General features: G+C 44.4%; 3 protein-coding genes and 1 pseudogene across 3 annotated transcripts in view; 1 reads left to right on the forward strand and 3 right to left on the reverse strand.

The window, feature by feature from the left end:
• The window catches only part of LOC105260539 (putative vomeronasal receptor-like protein 4), a 43,118-nt gene that overhangs the window by 8,592 nt on the left and 11,983 nt on the right, over nt 1-22,543 (forward strand).
• On the reverse strand, nt 7,553-8,467 carry FELCATV1R15 (vomeronasal 1 receptor felCatV1R15). Its single transcript, NM_001167487.1, is given in 1 exon segment — nt 7,553-8,467. A coding segment is annotated over 1 exon segment (915 nt).
• Nucleotides 7,625-8,467, reverse strand: FELCATV1R-PS70 (vomeronasal 1 receptor felCatV1R-ps70 pseudogene; annotated as a pseudogene).
• On the reverse strand, nt 16,914-17,886 carry FELCATV1R14 (vomeronasal 1 receptor felCatV1R14). Its single transcript, NM_001167486.1, is given in 2 exon segments — nt 16,914-16,968; nt 16,970-17,886. Coding segments are annotated over 2 exon segments (972 nt in total).

Below are 22,543 nucleotides of genomic sequence, written 5' to 3' on the forward strand. Positions count from 1 at the left end.
CTGCTCAGGTCATGATCTTGAAGTTAGTGAGTTGGAGTGCCACATTGGGCTCTAGGCTGACAGCATGGAGCCCACTTGGGATTTTCTCTCTCTGTCCCTCTCTCTCTGCCCCTCCCTTGCTCACGTTCTCACTCTCTTTCTCTCTCCCCTCAAAATAAAGTGTATAAAAAGAATAAATACTTTGCAGTAATGAATTGAGTGTTCCCATTAATGAACTTGGTGTCACAAAACTGTCCTTTCTCTTAATTACAAGTCCCAGCTTCTGCTCTGTATTCACACTGATTTCATCTGCTCCAAGATTCATGTGCATTTTGCACTCTGGCACATAGTTTTACCTTAATTGTCCCTGGGCTGGCAGGGAACAAGGGACAAGGGTAGTCACTGCTAACCCTGTGCTTAGTTTGCCCATGAAGTCAGGTATGCAGAATTCATGCATGTTTCAGGGAAACAGCAGTTCATCTGGAATCAAACACGTGTGTTGGTGTTAGTTGGCAACCTCAAGAACTTCCTGGGGATAATCTGAAACAGGGCCCTCTGAGGAGGGCAGGGAGAGACTGAAGAGAGAGGCAGTCCACTCCAGGTTGGTAGGTAGCAGTTCTAGTTAGCAAGAGAATTTACATACTAGGCTTGTCTTCAGTGGTCTACGACAAGAAGATCCCTGCACCTGCCTGCCAAATCTTAAAAGTTTATATAGAGGTCCTAACTGGGTTCAGTCACATATAGTGTCTAGGTGGCCTCAACACCACATCACTGTCTCAAAGCTGTGTCCTTGAGGCAGCTTCTGGAAACAGGGAAGGCAAACAGAACACATATTCCAAGGACAGGGGAAGGAGTAAGGAGCTCCCATCGCCAGGGTCCCAGCTCACAAATCAACCAGTGGTCACATCCTCTCAATGACCTGCCCAACATTTGGGAAGAATCCATTTAATTAGAGACGGCAGTGGTTCAACTTTCAGCTCATTGTCAGAATAGGGGTCCAGAGTTCTAATTAGTAAATCATGGAGTGGTCTTTATTCATTTCCATAAAATTAATGAGTGATTATGGGGTACCAGACTGTGAACTATGTGCTCTGTGAACTATGTGCTCCTGTTTTCCTTTGTAAAGGTCATGATGTCATTAGTATCATCCCCATTTTTCTGAGATCTAGTGTATTTTACTGGCAACTTGGCTAAATTTTACCACTCAGGTTTTTATAACAGCCTGATATGCACTGAAGAAAAAGTAACATTTAAAAAAAAATCTTTAAATGTTTATATTTGAGAAAGAGAAAGAGACAGAGGGCAAGTGGGGGAAGGACAGAGAGAGAGGGAGACACAGAATCTGAAGCAGGCTCCAGGCTCTGAGCTGTCAACACAGAGCCCTACACGGGGCTTGAACTCAACAAGCCATGAGATCTGACCTGAGCCAAAGTCGGACGCTTAACTGACTGAGCCACCCAGGTGCCCCAAGAAAAAGTAACATTAAAGAGAGGCAGAATTTTGTTATTTTTAAGTGTATTTATTTTGAGAGAGAGAGAGAGAGAGTGTGTGTGTGTGTGTGTGTGCGCGCGTGTGAGCAGGGGAGGGGAAAAGAGAGAGGGAGAGAGAGAAAAGTGTGAGCAGAGGAGAGGCAAAGAGAGAGGGAGAAAGAATCCCAAGCAGGTTCTTGTGCTGCCAGCACAGAGCCAGACCCGGGGCTCAAAGTCATGAAACCATGAGATCACAACCTGAGCCAAAACCAAGAGTTAGATGCTCAATGGAATGAGCCACCCAGGCACGCCCAGAATTTTGTTATTTTGATAAAAACACTTACGTGATACATAGCATCTTCAGTCAGCAGCAATAGTCTCCAGGCATATGAATATGCTCAGAAAGAAGTTCCATAGTCCAGGCATTTTAAGTTTTATTTTCACTGAGGTAAAATATACATAAAGAAAACCACATATAGCTTACTTATATAGCCCAATGAATCTTTACAAACTGTACATGTCTATAAAACCACCCCCCAGATGAAAGTGTAAAACATTACCAGACATAAGCCAGGAGTGTCTCCCATTTCTCCATTCTACTCGCTCCCAGAGAACTGACTGTCCTGACTGAACAGCACAGATTAGTTTTTCCGTCCACTGCCTGATTGCCCTCATTCTTCTTCCCTTCCAGCCATGCTCTCATCTAACTTCTTTCAGTGGGAAAATGTACAACCAGCCCCTCTTCTGTATCTCTCATGTTTCCAGCACTGCTACCAAAATAAATTTTGAGATTTAGATTATTTGATTTGAAAACAGTAAACTAGTGGATGGGGAGATGGGCAGGATTCTGTGATGAGTCCCATGATTCTTTTCTCTCTGGTGTGCAGACCTGGTGTAATCCTCTTTCCTAGAATGTGGGCAAGACCTCTGGATATGGTGGGATTTCACTACTGTGGGGAAGGAAAAATTCTTCCTCTACCCTTCAAGGTCTTCTGGCTGGCTTAAGAGTTAAGTTGACGTGAGACAGATTAATAGGAGAAACCAACCACAGTTATTACATGTGCCTGGACTACCAATAATAAAATTAAGACCTAAAGAAATGACCAAGGCAGGCAGTGTTTATACTTTTTAGACAAAGAAATAATACATTTTTGAGTAATTGACAGGATAAAGAAAACAGATGTTTGGGAACTTTACTTAGTAAGGAATTCTAAGTGGAATTTGGGCTGAGATAGTAGATTAGTAAAAACATAACAGCTTTCTCTGCCGTTTCTACAGCTTTCTCCACTCTTAAATTTTCCATCTCTGGTGACAAGAATTTCTTTTTACTTCTTATTATATGGTGGGTATCTTTCATATGAAAGATTTATTTCCTGCTTTCAGGGAGAGAGCAGAAGGTCTGAGGCCTATGCACTGTCTGTTTCTCTAATAGCTTTAATTCAGAATAATCAGTCTGCCATTGTGGTACATTTTGGGACAACCTGGCCTTGGCCCCTACACTACCATGATTGAATTATATTATATGACAAAATGGAAGTGATTTTTCCAGATGTAGTTAAGGTCCCTAATCAATTGGCTTTGAGTTAATAATAAAAAACAAGAGAGCAAGCCTTGTAGATGCTACCACCTTGGAGCCATCTGTGTGGCCCAGCCCATGGTCAACTCCACTGTGTTCTTCAACATCACCCTGGATGGCAAGCCATTTGGCCATATCTCCTTCGAGCTGTTTGCAGACAAAGTTCCAAAGACAATGGAAAATTGTTGTATTCTGTGCACTGGGGAGAATGGACTTGGTCATAAAGTTTCCTGCTTTCATAGGATTAATTGGGGATTAACGTGCCAAGGTGGTGACTTCACACGCTATAATAGCACTGGCAGCAAGCCCACTTATGGGGAGAAACTTGATGAGAATGTCATCCTGAAGCATAGGGATCCTGGCATCTCATCCATGGTCCGCTGGACCCAACACGAATGGTTCCCAGGTTTTGTCTGCACTGCCAGCACTGAGTGTGATGGTGAGCAGGTGGTCTTTGGCAAGACGAAAGAGGGCACGAATGTTGTGGAAGCCAGGGAACACTTTGGGTCCAGGAATGGCAAGAGCAGCAAGATCACCGTTGCCGACTGCGGACAAATCTTGTGCATTTGACTCGCATTACATCTAAACTGCCAGACTGTTCCTTCTGTCGCTCAGGGGAACAGTCCTTCACCCCCATCTGCTCGAAACATCCTACAATCTTTGTGCTCTGGCTGCAGTTCTATGGGTCCCCTAGTTTCCTGATTCCCCTCCAAGTCTAGCTGGATTGCAGAGCTACGTTTATGATTACAAAATAAAAACTAAACAACAACAACAAAAGAGAGAGTGACAGATTATCCTGGGTGAGTCTGACCTAATCAGGTGAGCCTTTCGGAAGAGGGTCCAAAAGAGACATATTCAGAGTAGGAGAGGCTCTCCTGCTAGCTTTGAAGAAGTAAACAGATATGATGCGAACGGCTTATGAAGAGGGTCACGTGGCAGGGGGTGTCCTCTAGGAACTGAGGGTCTGCATTCTAAAACAACAGGGAACTGAGGTTTGCCAGCCATCAAGCGAGCTAGGAAGACCTCAGATGAGACCGCAACTTTAGCTGACATTGTGAATTGTGTCTGGTGAGACACTAATCAGAAGAGGCAGCTAGGCCACATTCCTGACCCTCTGAAACTATGAGGTAATACATTTGTGTTACTTTAAGTCGTTAAATGTGTGTTCATTTGTTATGCAGCAATAGAATACTAATATACCAGACTACATGGATGTGGTGTTTCTTGACTGCAAGTCATTCAAGTAGGTATTTCATTTCCCCTTCTGGAGAAAGAATCATCACCATATGTGACACTCTTGATATGTCCAGTATGGACAAAAAGTGGGGAAATGAACAGTGGTTTGTTATGGTGGGTCAATCAGTTGAGCCAGTTGTGAAATATTAGTTTTTAAGCTGTCACAGATACTTAAATATTTGTTCTTGGCAATCTAGCCAAAATGGCCCATAGCTCTCATTTAAAACTTCTCTCACTTTCCAAAATCCTTCTTTCAGTTTGGTATCTGACTCTATTTTCTTCTCCTCTGTTCATGCTTGCACATTAGTTGCGTTTCCTTACGTTTGCTCTATTGAGCATCATGGATAAGAATCATTCTTCTCACTTACTTGCTACACTACTTATTTGATAATTGGACATTCATTCATTTATGCATGTGTTCAATAATTATGAACTTTTACTTTATTCCTTTAAGGAAATAAGACGGGATGAAAATACATAAATAAAAGGGGTGCTTGGGTGGCTCAGTTGGTTAAGTGTCTGACTCTTTTGACTCAGGTCACGATCTCACTCAATTGTGAGATCAAGCCCTGCGTTGGGCTCCACACTGACAGTGTGGAGCCTACTTGGGATTCTCTCTCTCTCGCCTTCCCTCTCTCTCTGCTCCTCCCCTGATCACACTCTTTCTCCAAATAAACATTTAAAAAAAAAAAAAAGAAGTAGACAAGAAATAAGATCTTATACTGTGTTCTTTTAAAATATCTAAGTCTCTTGTTAACTATCAAGTTTTCACTCCTCTCTTTTTATTTCTTTCAATTTATTTTCTCAAGAAAGAAGCACATTTGTGTAATAGTTTTCACATCTCAATTTTACCCATTTCCACAGTGTCCTTGAATATGCTGTTATCCCCCATATTTATTGTAAATTCATAACTACCTATATAGCCTTCATTAAATTTGGTATGACACGAAGGGTCAGATTTTCCATTAGGGGCTGATGGTAGAGATGATCCAAATATGGTGGACATGACTATGGCAGTCCAAAATCCTATACGGAGCAATGAAAATCTTGGAATAGATTTTAGAGCAAGATAGGTTTTAGGGCAAAGCCACATGTATTTCAGAAAACATTTAATCTGTATTTTGGAAACAGTCCCAAGATAATTTGTGGCCCAAGCTGGAGATAGGTATATGGAAATGGATCTGAAGGGTGTAGGATCAAGGTGAAAAGAATGTAAAGATGGAGAAAGCCAAATGTATTGAGATAGACTCACTCAGCAGAGATTATGAATGCAATATTTTAGCCTAAGTGGCTAGGAATGGCTCAAACAGTTTGAAAGCTTGGATGACTGAAAGATGAACCCAAACATGGCCCACACTAAATGAGGCTGAAATGCCAAGAACTTCTTAGTATGCTGTAGAGGAAGTTAACCCAAGATTTGGGATTATTGGAATTCTAAAGTATTTATTATGTAATATCTGCTCATCCAAACCAGGAGGGTTCCAGAAAATATGCCTTTCGCTAGAGCTGTGACAAATAAATTCATGAGTATAGCCCCAGCATCCAAGAAGAGCTGTGTTGAAGTTCTTCCCTACAAATAAGAAATTACATCAGAAGTTTTTGTCATTGAACTGAAATGCCTAAATATAGTGTGAATAATTTGAATGCAGAATGACAGGTATGGACATTAATCAAATAGTCTGACTCACAGAGATCTTTGCCATTGACTAGTTGATTATGGTTCTCTAGAACCAATGTATATAAGAGGTCGACTCAAGTCTTTCTTGATCTGAAAAAGGAGAAAAACTCCAGGCCTTGTGAGTACAAATCTGACTTGAATCAGCCCTTGCACATCATGAATGGTCATGGATCCTTAACCATTCCCAGACTGGAACCAGTTCCGTCACCCATGGCACCTAAATGATGGGAGAGACAGATCCCCAGGAAGAAACCCTACTACATTGCCAAAGAAATACACTGATAATCTTCCCGCCAGCCATCCCGAAAGGAACATTCAGTCATATACTATGGTAACTGTGTAGTAGATGAGGGATATAATCATCTTTTCAGAGATTCATGATCATTGGCTCTCAACTGACGATAACTCCCGGGGCTCCAAAGTCTCACTGGGGATCGCCAGTTAGAGAAGGAGTTTAGTAGGGTGACATGATCAATGAAGTTTTGTCTCAGGTGCACGGTTTCTTCTAAGAAATCCACTGTCATTTAAGAATCCTTGCTTTCCAGTGGGTAATCCATCATGTAACTCTGGTTACTTTCAAGACACTTCCTTTGTTTTAATTTTTACAAAAAAAAATCTACAAATAGATATGTGGTATCTTATTGATTTCCTATGTAAATTAATGTAGAACCACATTATTTTGTGACTCTTTCATAGCATACTAGGATGAGGCTGGTTTTATTGTGGCAGTGTGAGGGCACGAACAAATGTGTCTTGCAACAAGTCACAAATTATTTTCAAAACAAATTTTAATTCATTTTTTAAAAATACGTACTCAAAGATTTAACAACTCGGAAAATATAGAAAGATGTAAAAGGAAGTTCCAGTTTTTGCTTCACTTACCCAGTTTCTCTGAAGCCAGGTAACACTCTTTTAAGTGTCTTTTGAACTCTTGTAAAAGATGGAGATAAGGGCGAGTAAAAATATTACAGTCCATTTTTTAATACTATTGCTCTTGAATTACTATCTCTTATTAATTACAAATACACTTTGAATATTATTCCATAACAATACATTTTGAACTCACCTGTTCTTTCACAAGCTCAACAAAAAATCCTTTGTATGGCTGGATCCTCTAGGATATTTTCACATAGCCAGCAAAACAGCCCTTTTAGGCTAGATATTTTAGTTGATGTGTTTAAAAAATTGCTGCAGTTTGTAATAGTTTTTAGGCTACAGATCTCCTACGAGCAATATTTATCTGCTTGATCCTCCTAGAAGTTAAGCTTATAAGTCAAAGAGTAAGTACACCAGCTTTTTGATGGAATTTGGCAGATTCTTCTCCTTCCTACAGGAAGCGTGATAGTTAAAGAGACATCTTATAAGAAAGAAAGTGGAATTGGCTAACTCTTCTCGAGGGTGGCAGGATGGACATGAGAAGAAGGCTGAGTCCCCAGAGGTTATTATAATCTCCTTCTTTGTCAGCTCATGGCTACTAGTCACCAGCTTTGTTGTATAATACGATACTTTAATTTGTTTAAGCCAGGCTTCATTTTTTTTTTTTTTAATGCTCAGCCATAACATGTCTTCTTTCAAACTTGCTACCCAAGGGATCTGTGAAAAACCAGGCATTTTTCAGGATTTATTGAGTATGCCAACATCCACACAATGTCTGTCTCTGTGAATCAGCACAAATGGGCTGAGAATTGCATAACCAAGAGTTAGAAATTCTTGAATATTTAATACGAAAGAAGCATTCTCTAAGGAGAAATTTAAGCCCAGAGAAAGAATACAATCTGTCCAATAAAATAAAAGACAACAAAGCATCAGAAGGAGAACACTGTGAGCGGCTCTTCTCTCGGGCAGGGGGGGGGGGGTCTGGTGGAGGATCTTGGATTTCTGAAGGTAGAGGACGCGCCTGTGGTGCTTGTGGAGAAGAAGCACCAGATAGGCGCTGGCCCAGCCCATGAGACTCAGAAACAAGAAATCCCGCAGGGCCATGAGGATGGGAAACGTCCACTTCATGATCTGGCTTCTTGGGAGCACGTAAGAGCAGCTATTTCCGTGGCTAGCTTGTGACCTGTTTAGGCTGCTCGTGTTTCTGACGTAGTAGAGTAAGTTCATGCTGACCAAGGAGTTGAGGACCCAGAAGAAGAGGCAGAAGGGAAGGATGTGCCTTGCGGATGCTGGCTTGAAGCCGGCGGGCACGGGGGCTCTGGGGCTGATGGTGGTGGCCTGGACCACGGCGAGGAAGCTGCTGGTGGAGATCGAAAGGCCCCGGGCCACCCTCTCCAGAAACACAAACGCTTTACAGCCCGTGTCGCCCAGGACGTTTCTCACACCAAACATCGCTATTGTTTTCAGCGTTACCTTGGACAAAAGTATCACGGTATTTGTAAAAACCAAGTGGGTGCTAAGAAGGTGTACAGATTTCGTCGCAGTGCCCGAAAAGAAAGCGCACGTATACTTGACAAACACAGAGATGTTCCCCACGATGCCGGGTCCGGTGAGAAAGAGAAAAATGGTTGCCCGGATAGTGTTCAAAACCATGTTTTTGCTTCAAGGGCAGAGAAATTTGAATCCAGCAAGAGCCTTTCGAAGAAGGCTGTGGGCCCAGGTGGATCTGCGAAGAAAAATGCACATCAAAGGGCTCCTCCGGCGCACAGAGGACAGTCACGGTGTATGTGACAGAGCAGATTTCTGTCCAAAGAACTCTCTTCCTTTCCCCATGAGCGCTCTCGGCGGGTCATTCTATGTGGCTTCGGATGCGATCCTGAGAATCAGAATACAGAATCTGAAGTGGCAATCCGGATTTTGTTGTCTGGCTCCACACCGGCGAAGACAAACTACGTGCTCCAGAGTTTATGTGTCCCCGATACGTTCGAACCCAGCGTGTGCTGAGCGGAACTAAAATTTCCCCCAACCGGACGTCCCCCTGTGCTTTCCAGTTCTTCGCGTGACATCACCATCAGCCACCCCCAGGAAATGTGGGTCTGGCTCACCGCCCCACGTCCCCACACGAGAGCCTGAAAACCTCCCGTTGCATCAGTGTCTTTTCTAGCTCCCACATCCAGCCTGTCTCATCTGAACCCCTGAGGTTCAGCAGGCATGACGAATCTCATTCTGACGAGGATAACAATTTCCTGGTGTGCCTCCCGATTCCAATCTTTATACCTCTGATACACAGCCCTGAATACTTCCAGAGTTGTCTTTGAAAGCCCAGACTGAGTCTGTGACTTCACTGCTTGCAAGTTTTCACCGGGTTTTCCTAGTTGCAACACCAAATCAGACGGCGTAGCCTTTGGAGATGGGACCCCAACTTTTAAAGCCGGATCAGCCAGAGACGTGCAGACACGGTCCGTGGGCTGGAGGAGCTGTGATGGGACCTGATGCAGTCTGGGCAGGGCCCGGGGGTGGGGGGTGGGGGGACCTTGGAATGCTGCCCGGCAGGGGGGCAGGGGTCTGCACAGGAGGTCTGAGTCCCGCTGAGGACACGGAGGAGACCCCAGGGGAGGCCTGGGTCCCTTCAGGGCGTGTTACCGGCGCCCCGGAGGGGGCGGATAGGAGAAGCCAGCTAACGAGGAACTGGGTGCTGTCCTGAGACAGGGGCGATTAGGAAGTAGGGACTCCCAGGGGGGGCAGGGTAGCCAAGTGGGCTGGGGCCGCTTGGGTAGAAAAAGAGGAAGCACAGCCACGAAGGGTGATGGCGCCGGTCACACTCGCTCAAGAGCCCTGGGGGAATCCGTGTTTGCAGGGAATCGGGCGGTCAGCTGTCCCGCGGCTGTCCTCCCACCCTGGTTGACAAGGGAACTGAGGCGCCTGCTGTCAGTCCCAGCCCGCCGGCCCCCTTGGCGCCTGGGTGAAAATGCACGCTCTCGCCCCCAACCTCTCCCACCTCCCTTTTCGCCCAGAAGTGGCTAGAACACTGCTGACCGCTTCCCCAGACAACATAAACCAGGAGGTCTGGCTGAACCGCGGGGCTTGCACGGGCCCTGTGTGCTTGGAAAGGCGGCCCACAGGCCTTCACCCCGCTCCCTACGCTCCCAGTCCTTAAGGGCTCGGACGACCGTGGCCCGGAAGGCGTCTGGCAGCACGAGCTGCGTGAACTTAGGCTTGTGTCCGGGTTTGGCACCAGGAGGCCTCACGACCCGGGGACCTCGGTCGTGGCCTTTGGGCCCCCGCGTCCTCCCCCCCACGGACACGTGGGGAGACCGAGGCCTGCGCCACGTTGTCGGAGAAAGCGTGACAGGATCCCAACCGCCTCGCACCTCGTGAAATGAACGGCCCGCCTGATGGCAGGAACAGCACCTGAGCCAACCTTCTGGAGTCAGAACAGATTCACTGTTTAGTCAAAGCCCTGGAATCTGTTACAGTGACTGCACTCAGCACAGCTCAGCGCCCCGCCGTGTCCTCATCAAATAGGTTCCCGTTTGGTTTTGCTTCTCTCGACCCAGAGTCTCCCAAGTTTGCAGCCTTCTTTTCATCTTCCCCAAATTTCAAACTCTGAGTCAGAGTTGGGACCGGTGTCTGTGTCACCCAGTCAGCCGCTCCTCTTCGTTTCCGGCCGAACCCTGGCAGAGGAGGGAGGGACGGTGTCCTCCCAGATTCGTTTTGGGAAATGTCGAAGGAAACGATTTTCCCAGACACCTTTTCCCTTCAGACGGGTGCGTAGAGCCCCTTCCGGATCTAACACCTACCCGCTGAGCCAAGGAGGCGCATCCCTGTCGGCTCGTGTTCTCAACTAACAGATGAGATCAGCGCTTTCGGCTACAGACCCCTAGGGTCCAATTGCAGGGGATTGCCTCGGGCCCCCACCTCCCGACCCGGCAACCCTGCAATGAAGAAGTGGGATTTCGGCAACAGCCACTGCAACGGCCACCTGGTGGCTGTTAAGAGGTGTCCCCCGCAAGCCAGCGCCCAGGGGCGAAGCAGTATTCCGAATTAAGCCCGGTGTTTCCCCATCATTGTTAAGATCCCACAGCAGTGTTTCCCTGTACCTCCCACCGTGGTCCTGAATAGTCTGCCTTAGCGCCTTGAACAAGCGTCATTGAATATTCTCTTCTTTCACATTACCTATAGGTGTACCAGGAACCTGCTAAAAATACTTATGTAACATGTGATGTACATGTGATAAAAAGCCTTTTGAGATAAGCACTATTTTCGTCCCCAATTTTGAATGAGGACACGCAGGCACACATAGATTGCATAAGTTGCGGGGCACCTGGACGGCTCAGTCAGTTAAGCGTCTGACTCTTGATTTCCGCTCAGGTCATGATCTCCCAGTTTGTCGGATTGAGCCCCGCATCTGGCTCCTTGCTGGTAGCAAAGGAGCCTTCTTGGAACTCTCTCTCTCCCTCTCTCTCTGCTCCTCCCCTGATCTCTCTCTCTCTCTCAAAATACATAAATAAACTTTAAAAATGTCGCACACAAAAAAGACTGCATACGTTGCCCACTGAGACTTCTAAGGGCAAAAGAAAAAATAATAATTTTCGCTGGTGCAAAAGAGAGACCCCACCTTCCCTTCTCTTAAGAGTGTTTTCTTAAAAAAAAAAAACTTATAAATTTTTCCTCAGCCCCTTTGAGATGTATGTAAATTTTTTAAAAAGCTAAATAAAAAGCTTACCAGTTTTGCAACCCAAGAATGTTTTTGTCAAGGACCTGTGAGCCACCTTTTGAAACATAAGCCTGAAAGAAGACAGTGCCCTTGTCACCCAGTTGCTACGGGACACTAGGAGCCCAACTTCTGGGAGGACCTTATCCCAAATTGCAAAACTACACCCTGTCATCAGAATTGAGAAATTTATTTATTTTCTCCTCAGATGAAGCCAATTAATTTACACAGCATCATCCAAATCACCAGGTGACTTTAGGACGCACTATGTGTGACAAATGGTGCTGGCCAGACTTCTCACTGAAGGGCAAGCTATCACTTATCTTGAGATAAGATGTATGTGATGGGTTGCACCTGCTTGGCTCTATAAAAAGTGAGCTTTTGTTTTCTCCCATCCAAGTACCAACCAGACCCGACCCTGCTTAGTTTCCGAGTAGCTTTTGTTTTCTGTTCCTGCAGTCTCTTTAGTGGATTGTCTGTGGTGCACAGCACATTATGGTTTCCTGCTTTCTCAATAATAAAATTGTTTTCCTTCCCTTTTACTTTTTATAGAGAAGTCTTGTGGTTGGCTGGAGATTTTGTGGCTAATTCTCTTTCTCCAACACCCATAGATAGTAAGTAGCTGAACCAAGGATTGAACCCAGGATTCTAACACAGGAGCACAAGCTCTTAACTCCTGCCATAGTTCCACTGGAGTCAGATGCTTAACTGACTGAGCCACCCAGGCGCCCTGGAAAATAAAGGCTTAAGAAGGGAACATCTTCAGGACCCAGGGCTTAATAGAGACTATAACAAAAATAAAGAGGGGTGCCTGGGTGGCTCAGTCAGCTAAGTGTTGGACTCTAGATTCAGCTCAGGTCATAAACTCATGGTTTGTAAGTTTGAGCCTTGCATCAGGCTCCATGCACACGGACAGTGTGGAGCCTGCTTCGGATACTCTCTCTCTCTCTCTCTCTCTCTCTCTCTCTCTCTCCCCCTACCTTTTTAAGTAAATAAATAAATATTTTAAAAAATAAAGACTTTTGCTCTGTGAAAGACTCTGCTGAGAAGATGGAAAGACATGCCTTAGACTGGGAGAAATATTTACGAAGTGTGTATCAAAGGATTGTTCTAGAATGTACAAATAGCACTCAAAACTCAAAAGGGGAAAGATGAGCAATCCAATTATAAAATGTGCAAAAGGTATGAAATATTTCAATGAAGAGGACAGACAGATGGAAAGCTAACATGTGACAAGATGTGCAACGTCACCAGTTTCCAGAGAAATACACATTAAGATGAGATATGTCAGAGAAATGAAAATGTACGTGCACAGACACTCGTACACAAATGTTCACAGCCAGTTTGCCTTCGAATGGCGAAAAGCTGGAAACAACCGGAATGTGCCTCAATGGGTGAATGGTTACACAAAATGAGGTACATCCGTACTATACGATAGTATTCAGCAATAAAATTAATTACCTGCAGCCCGTGGCTGGCTCACTCGGTGGAGCGTGGGACTCTTGATCTTGGGGTTGTAGCTTCGAGACCCCCGTGCTGGGTGTAGAGATTCCTTTTTTAAAACTCTTTAAAAAAATTAATTAACTATTGATGCATATAGATCTCAAGGGTACTATACTGAGTGGGAAAAAAAAAACTCTAAAGGTCAATAATCTGTCATCTATCTATCTACCCTTCCACAACTTTGTTTTGTACGTTTGAATAAGCAATGCATTTGCTAGGGTTTAAAGCTGCATCTATAAAGAAATAAAATAAACAATCCTCCCCCACCCCAGTCCCAAGCTACCCCTTCCCCCACTAACATCAACCTTTCACCTTTATCCCGTAGGCCCACCTGGAATTTCTTCATACAAATGGAACATACAAGTACAAACGTGTAACTCAAAAGGCCTGTGATCGCCCCTTCTGCGCATGTTTACGTCCATCGCCCGCCCCCCGCTGGTGAGTCCCGGGGGCGCAGTTGGCTTGGCCCCCAGGCTGCGGCCCCCCGGCCACGCCCACTCCTGCACCGGGAGCCCCAGGTGAGCTGAAGGTGTTTCTTGTCTGTTGTGCCCACGTGGCCTCCCTTCTCCACACCCCCCTTCTAACCCGGCACGTGGGATGCAGACCCCACCGTGTTCCTTGGATTGAGCCAGGTAGAGTGGGAAGGTCTGGGTTATCTCGAATAGCAGAGCTTAGAACAGCTTTTTTTGTAGTTACGGAGCCAAGAAACACTGGGGGAAAGAAAAAAAAAAAAAGGAATTAGAACAGGGATAATGTGTCTGATACTGGCGATTTCCATAAGGGGCGGTCTCCTCTGCCTACGCCTTGTATCAAGGAGTTCTCCCTGGTTTGGGCCAGAAAAGATCTTTCCTTTCTCAAATCGATGTAGTTTCTCATAAAGATGTATATAATTAACATCATTAAATGTTTCCTATATTATGTATTTCAAATAACATTGAAGATAGTGTAGCTTTGTTGTTAGATTTATCTGTTAAAGTGAGAGGTCTTGGGTTCAAGACCTTATGGGATTCAAGTTGTATTTAATGGGATTTTCTTTGCTCCTGCCTCCTTTCCACTCTGGCTCGGGTTCTCGCTCGCTTGCTTGCTTTCCTTCTTTCTTGACGAGTCTTCACTGCCTTCATTAGGTGGTTCCACAAGGGACTTGCCAGCATTCAGATAATCAACAAGCTCAGTAGTGTCTCCAGGGGTCTCTCATAAGATGAATAAGAATGAGTGGTAGGTTAGGGCAGCGGTTTTCAAGTTCTGTTTGTGTTTCCCTCTTCGATTCAATACTATTAGAATGTTTTTAAAAGTTCATAAATCTAATGAACAAAATATGTATGCCAACGCTTTGTCTTGTTGATGTTTTAGTTTCATGCCTTCGGGTGTGTGTGCAGTGATATAATTCATTGTAGTTTTGATCTGCGGTTCCTTCAGGATTAATGATGTGGTGCACCTTTTCATACGTTTACTGGACATTGAATACCATTTAGTGGAGGTGGCTGTTCAAGCCTTTGCCCGTTTTTTTTTTTTTTGGTGGGGGGGACAGAGAGAGACAGAGCACGAATGGGAGAGGGGCAGCGAGAGAGGGAGACACAGAATCGGAAACAGGCTCCAGGCTCTGAGCGAGAGAGGGAGACACAGAATCGGAAACAGGCTCCAGGCTCTGAGCCATCAGCCCAGAGCCTGACGCGGGGCTCGAACTCACGGACCGCGAGATCGTGACCTGGCTGAAGTCGGATGCTTAACCGACTGCGCCACCCAGGCGCCCCAAGCCTTTGCCCATTTTTATTGGGTTGTTTATTTTTCTTTATTGACGTCTAAGAGTCTGCATATATTTGAATCTTTTGTCAGTTATGTGTGTTGTGCATACCTTGTCCCAATCTGTGGTATCTCTACTCAGCTTCTTAATGATGACGATTGATGGATAGAAAATCCTAATTTTAATATTGTCCAAATTATAATTCTTTTTAGGGTTAGCCTGTTTGACATCCTGTTCTTTAAAAAAATATGTGTCTACTCTGTCGTCATAAAGATATTCTCTTACACTTTCTTCTAAAAGCTTTATTATTCTACATTTTAAAATCTTTATTCCATCTCTGTTTGTTTGGGTTATGTAGGTTAGGAGGTCAGGTGCATTTTTCCATGTGGATATTTCAGAAACCCAACATAATTCACTTAAAGTCCATTTTTTACCCACTGCACTGAAGTGTGTTGCCCTTATAATAAATCAGATTATTATAAATATGTAGTCTGGGCTTAGTCTCTTGTTCTATTGATCAGTTTTCTCATTCTAGTAGGTCCTTTATATTTTCACATAAACTTAAGATAAGCATATGAGTTTATACACACACACACACACACACACACATACACACATTTTGGAATATTAATCCAAATTGCACTGCAACTTAAAGAGTGATTATGGGGGGAGGGTGCCTGGGTGGCTCAGTTGCTTAAGCGTCCAACTCTTGATTTTGGCTCAGGGCATGATCTCATGGTTCGTAAGACTGAGCCCTGCGCCAGACTGTACCCTGCCTGCTTGGGATTCTCTCTCTCCCTCTCTCTCTCTGCCCCACCCCCCCTTCTCAAAATAAATAAATAAACTTAAAAAATTAAAAAAAATTTGGGAGAATTGACACCTTAAACATATTGAGTTTTACTTTCCACGAACGTAGGATTCTTATTTATTTATGTAGCTTTAATGTATCAATGTTTCATAGTTTTCAGTGGAGAAATAGCATAAGTGATTTGCTTGTTTTCCCTTATATATTTGATGTTTAAATTTTTAGTAAAATTTTCAATTATGTATTGCTAATAGGTAGAAAGCAATTATTTTTCTATTGACCTTCAATCTATTGAACTTCCTCGTTTCACTTCTTTTTCATTCTTTCCTGTTTCCTACACGCACAATGTTATTAATGGTGAGTAAAAAAAATTTTTACTTATTTCATTCCATTTTCTTTTCTTTTCTCTTCTCCTTTTTTTTTTGTTGTTGTTGTTGTTGTTGTTGTTTTTGTTGTTGTTGTTGTTTTTACCTTCTCACAGGGCCTAGAGTCTCCAGAACAATGCTGAGGAGAAATGATGATAGTAAACATCTGCCTCATTCCCAACCTCGGAGATAAGCATTTAAAATTTCCATATTGAATATGACGTTAACTGTGGTTTTCCTGTAGCTAATCTCTATCAATTTAAGAAACTTACTTTCCTTTATAATTTCCCTGAGAAGTTTTATTTGTATTTTTCATAACTGGGTGTTGATTTTTGTCAAGTGTGTTTATGGCTCTACTAAAACGAATACATGTTTTCTTTGTCCTTTGATGTCTTTATGAGATTCATTATTTTCCTCGGTTTACTGAATATTAATCCCTTCTTGTATCTCGGGAATAAATTACACTGGAGCATAATATATTACCCTTTTTATGTATTGTTGGGTTCTGTTTGCCAATATTTTGTTTACAATTGCTGCATTTATATTCATAAGCAGTGTTAACCTATGATTTTGTTACCTTGCAATGTCCTTTTTCAGATTTTTGTATCAAAGTCGTACTGGTCCCTTCAAATGAGTTTGGAGGTATTCCTGGGATTTTGCTGATGGCCAAATAACTCCCTCGTTTAACTCTATGTAGGCTGGAAGTTGGCCTAGGATGTTTCCATCCAATCTTTTCTCCTCTGTCCTTCACTCAGAATCATACTTGCATCTTGATTGGATGGCTCTTGGACCTCCCGGGCTCCCTCCACATTTTCTCTCCCAGTCTGTTTGCCCTGGCAACTTCCCTGCATATTTAATTTGGTCTTGGTGTTTGCTTCTCGGAAAACCCAGGCCAGCACACTATTTTTATAATACGCTTCTAGTTCAGGCTGCACAGAATTTTTGCCGTGCAAAAAATTTCACTACATCATCTACCTGTAGCTACTAACAGAATCAGTATAGAAAGCAGGTTTCCCCACATCTCGGCCGGGCACTCCGGCGGGGAGGCTGGTGGGAGGCCCTGCTGATCAGCACAAAGGGGCTGAGACTGGCGTAACCGAGCGTTAGAAACAGTTTCATATTTAACACCGTGTGGTCATGGGTCAAGAAGGAGCCGATGCAGAAGGAGAAAATGAAGTCTGCCCAATAAAAGAGAAGGAAGCAGGCCATGAGGAGGAGGGCACTCCGCGTGGCTCTCGTCTCTGGGCTGGAATTTCGCTGGAATCTGGAGCTCCGCAGGTGGAGCACACTCTGGCGATGCTCGCACAGACGGAAAGCCATGTACCCGCTGCTCCAGCCCATGAGGCCCTGGGAGGTGATGTCCCGCAGCGCCATGAGAGTCAGGAAGAGCCACCTGACGATCAGCCCAGAGGGCAGCATGTGGCAATAGGAGTGGGAGCCAGACGGTGTGATCCCGGACCCGTTCGTGCTCTGGGCGGCTGTGATGTAGGAGAGCAAGTTGGAGCTTATCAGGGAATTCAAGATCCAGAAGAGGAGGAGAGAGGGGAGCACTTGCCACGCGGTGTGGGGCTTGAGCTTTCTCCACGAGGAGGTCCTGGGGCTGATGGTGATGGCCTGGACCACGCTGAGGAGACACGTGGTGCACATTGACAGGCCACGGGCCACTCTCCCCAGATAAAACACAGTTTTGCAACTGGCACTATCTAGAAAGTTCCTGACATGAAAAGCTGCTGTTACATCGAAAATGCCTCTGGCACAAAGTATCATGGTATTGCTAAAAGCCAAGTGGATGAGGAGAAGGTCTGTGGGCTTTTTCTTAGGACCCATGACAAAAACGTACACATGGCTCGCAAACAAAAAGAAGTTTCCCGCACAGCCAGGTCCAGTAAGAGAAAGCAAGATTGCTCCCCGGATGCAGTCAATCCAGTTTATCTTCCACCTCATGGGCAGTAAAGGAAAAACCTTTTGAGGAAAACAAACAAGTGAGGACGGCAAAGACAAACATGTTTTACGGCTGTGGCCTCTCTCCGGTTGACTGAAGGGGACAGAGAAGCGGAAATACCTTAGTGCGTGCGTGGTCCTGCCTATGTGTTCTGCTCAATCCACGCTTTCTCTGCCCTTTATGCTTCTGCAGCAGCATTTGGCTTGTAGAAGGGATGACTGTAAAGTCTGCATGTCCCACATCACACACGGTCCACCCGCTTCCCTAACTTTACCTTCTGAACGCTCCACCTGTCCGTGCGCCTGCGACAGGGTTCCCCCGGACGTCCCGCTCTAGGTCACGTGTTCCCCAACCCGCGGTCAATTCCTGCTTTGTGACGCTGCCTTTCACCGTCCCTCACGTCCGATATCCAGCCAGCTGCACGTTGTAGGGCGCATTGTGGGGCCTCCCCACCCCCTCTGGTAGCCTGTGCCTTCGTGACTCTACTGCTATGAGCCCTGGCTGGAAACAGTTGACCTTGTCTGGAGAATTGCCTCTGGCAAGAGAAAGCAACCTCTACCAGGAGGATACACACTCCCCCCACCCCTGTCCGGGCCTTATTCAGAGAACCTAGGCCGGTTACCGCCTGCGGGAAGGAGCTCGGCCACCTCCACATGTGGGGTGCTCCGTTAGGCAGATTCATTCCGTGGTCTCGTAGGCCGGACGTGGCTGATACGTTCTGATAACTAAGACCACATCTGGAACTTGTTTTCACCGGTTCACCCCTCCTTTATCTTCACTTCCTCCAACCCCCACCCCCACCCCCGCAATAAACCCTGTGAACAGAATTAAACTTTCAGAATCTGCTTTGAGGAAATCCAGTTACGGCTAATGTCGTACTGATTATGTTTCTTTTTTCTTTTTTTTTAATTTTTTAAATTTAAATTCCAATTAGTTAACCTAAGTGTAGTCTTGGCTTCAGGAATAGAACCCGGTGATTCATCTCTTACATATGACACCCAGGGCTCATCCCAACAAGGGCCCTCCTCAATGCCCATCCCCCAGTTAGCCCATCCCCCCACTCACCCTGCTCCAGCAACCCTCAGTTTGTTCTCTGTATTTAAGAGTCTCTTATGGTTTGCCTCCCCCTCTGTTTTAATCTTATTTTTCCTTCCCTTCCCCTATGTTCATCTGTTGAGTTTCTCAAATTCCACATATGAGTGAAATCACATGGAATCTGTCTTTCTCTGACTGACTTATTTTGCTTAGCATAATACCCTCCAGGTACATCCACGTTGTTGCAAAAAGCAAGATTTAAATCCTTTTCATTGCTGAGGAGTGTTCCATTGTGTGTGTGTGTGTGTGTGTGTGTGTGTGTGTGTGTGTATGTATGTGTATATATACACACCACATCTTTATCCATTCATCAATAGATGGACATTTGGGCTCTTTCCATAATTTAGCTATTGTTGATAGTGCTGTTGTAAACATTGGGGTGCATGTGCCCCTTTGAACCAGCGTTTGTGTATCCTTTGGATAAATACCTAATAGTGCAATTACTGAGTTGTAGGGTAATTTTATTTTTAACTTTTTGGGGAACCTCCATACTGTTTTCCAGAGTGGCTGCATCAGCTTGCATTCCCACCAAAGTGCAAGAGTGTTCTCCCGTTTCTCCACATCCTTGCCAACATCTGTTGTTTCCTCAGTTGTTAATTTTAGTGATTCTGACTGGCTTGAGGTAATATCTCATTGTGGTTTTGATTTGTATTTCCCTGATGATGAGTGATGTTGAGCATCTTTTCATGTGTCTGCTGGCCCTCTGGATGTCTTTTTTGGAAAAGTGTCTATTCATGTTTTTGTACACTTCTTCACTGGATTATTTGGTTTTTAGGTGTTGAGCTGGGTAAGTTCTTTACAGATTTTGGATACTAACGCTTTATCTGATATGTCGTTTGCAAATATCTTCTCCCATTCCGTTGGTTGCCTTTTAGTTTTTGTTGATTGCTTCCTTCCTTGTGCAGAAGCTTTTTATCTTGACGAAGTCCTAATTGTTCATTTTTGCTTTTATTTCCCTTGCCTCCAGCGACACGTCCAGTAAGAAGTTGCTTGGCCGGGCCAAAGACATTGCTGCCTGTTTTCTCCTGCAGGATTTTGATGGTTTCCTGTATCACATTTAGGTCTTTTATCCATTTTGAATTTATTTTTGTGTAACGTAACATTTGTCTAACCTGACCATTTTCTCCATCAGAAGTGCTACCCTGATATCTCATACTGTGGTTAGTATATTTTCCTAGCTCCTGACTCTTCCCTAAAAATAGGATTTTCCCTATTCATTTTGTGCCAGTTGAGATTTCAAATCAGAAGTCTGTTTCTTTGAATCTCTATCTTACAGTCCCTTGATGGCTTTACATTTAGTCCAAGCTCAATTGCCTTCTCTCGATCTGTGCAAAGCTACCTGCTTGACATCCTTGCTTTCGGATCCATCTTGTAGGAAAGTGCTAGCGTACATTTAACTCCTGCAAACAAACTGAATCTTGGCACTTATCTGACCCACAGGAATATGCACAGAGTCCCTGTGCCTCACCTGCTACCACCCTTCTTATCTCTCACTCCTGTCTATTCATCAGAAACCAGCTGCTATGGACTGAATGTTTGTGCCCCCCACAATTCAACATAAGAATGTGATGTGATGTGATGTGATGTGTTATCAGGAAGGGTGGGGGGACTTGGGAGTTGATTAGGTTTAGATGAGGTCGTAACAATGGACAGGATTAATGCCCTTGTACCAGCATTCTTTAGATTTGTTAAATTATGAATACATTTCAAAATTTCTAGAAGAATATCTTTTTTAAATTAAATTAAATATTAAAAAAATTTAAGTCAACATATCTAAATATCTTTTCGTTTCTCTGTAAAAGAAGCCCAAAGTAGATAAAACTGTATTTAGTAGTTACTGTTGGAATATTTTGTCTTGTTTGGAAACGATCTAGCTTTCTAATGGATTTCACTTAATTTACCATTTAACCTAATCCAGCAAAATTTTAAAGTTTTAGGTTACCAAAAAGACTTAGAAAAATCAAGTGGACATAAATGTTACTGGATGGCTTGTTTATAAAAATTTATCTTCCATTTACTTGCTTTTAAAAGTTATGTGTAGATTACGTGCAAAAACCTCACTAAACATTAGGCAAAATCAGCCATTATCTTAAGCTATCGCATTCTGTTTGTTGTTCACAGGTCTCCTGGGAGACATGAGCTTACTTGGCTAGTAAACTCAGAATAAAATTTTTACATTTAATGTCAACAATTCTAAAGACACGTCTGTTTTAAAGAAACCATCAGCCTTAAACTAGCTTTTTTAAATGGTAGTTTATTTTTTATTTTCATTTCTTGAGGTAGAGAGAGAGAACAAGCAGGAGAGTGGGGCAGAGGGAAAGAGAGAATCCGGAGCAGGCTCCACATTGCATGGAGCCTGACTCGGAGCTCGATCTTGAGACCGTGAGATCGTGGCCTGAGCCGAAATCCAGAGTCGGACGCTTAACGGACTAGGCCACCCAGGTGCCCCTAAACTAGCTTTTATATCAAGTATTTTATTAGATCACATGAACTTGCATAGCATTTGGGTTAGTTTCTACCTTTCTGAGTTTTAGAATGCCCAATTTTTATGAGCACCTGACTTTAAATCAACTAAATAGAGCTCTTTTACAAATCAATTTTAGCAATACCATTCGGGGATAGAAAAATACCTCACATAGACCACAACGGTCCTACCATCATTGGATTGCTTAATATTGAAAGGAAAAAGAGGCATCTGCCCGAGTTGAGATCAAAGAATAAAGAACAATAGGAAACAAAACTAGAGTTGCCTTCATTATTCCAACCATAAGATTTACAATGTTAAGGTATCAGTGTTTTCAAGATTTATTTCCTTTATAAGCCTGAGACCCAAGGACTGTGCCCGGCTCAGCGGTGGGAAATGATAAAAGAAGCATCCTGGAGACTGCATTTAAACCCTGGGTGTGCACCCCAATCTGGCTGTGTCTAGCTCTATGATTTGGGGAGCCCGGGTTTTCTCTCTCTTATATAGTACTTGCTAAATGGTTCAGTAATTGGCGACTCACGGCTATAACAAAAATAACACTGTAGCAAATAAATAGGATGAAACCGTGGATATGTTGAAGCGTTTGGTCAGGACCTGGAACACGTTCGTAAGGCGCATCTCGGTTCACGTTAGTGGCTGGGTTTTGCTTCCAGGCACTGCTCCCCTTTCCCTCACTCTTTGTGACCATCCCCACTCTGCTCCCCTGATCTCTCCTTCCCAGGCCGGCCTGTCCATTTCTACCTCCCACCTGATGGACCTGCCCAGTCTCCCAGAGACTGGGGCCTGAATCCCCCGGCGGCTTACCCGGCCTCGTTGATCCGGGACGCACACTCGTGCCCGGACTCACACCCGCTAGCTTTGCGGTCCGCCGCTCCGACCTTCAAACCCTGGTTCCTCCGCTCTCCCTCTACATGTTACGTGACCTCCCTAGGGCCCCACGACCCCCATCTGTAAAATGGGACCGATGCTTTGTATCGGACTGGTCTGTTGGGAGGACTGAGTGAGCGTCACTGCCTGGAAACTACTAAAGAGCAATTCCCTAAAAGACAACCATTAGTGTCATGCGCGCTTTCCCTCCA

This window comes from Felis catus, chromosome B2, assembly GCF_018350175.1.
Source record: "Felis catus isolate Fca126 chromosome B2, F.catus_Fca126_mat1.0, whole genome shotgun sequence".
Classification (NCBI taxonomy): Eukaryota; Metazoa; Chordata; class Mammalia; order Carnivora; family Felidae; genus Felis; species Felis catus.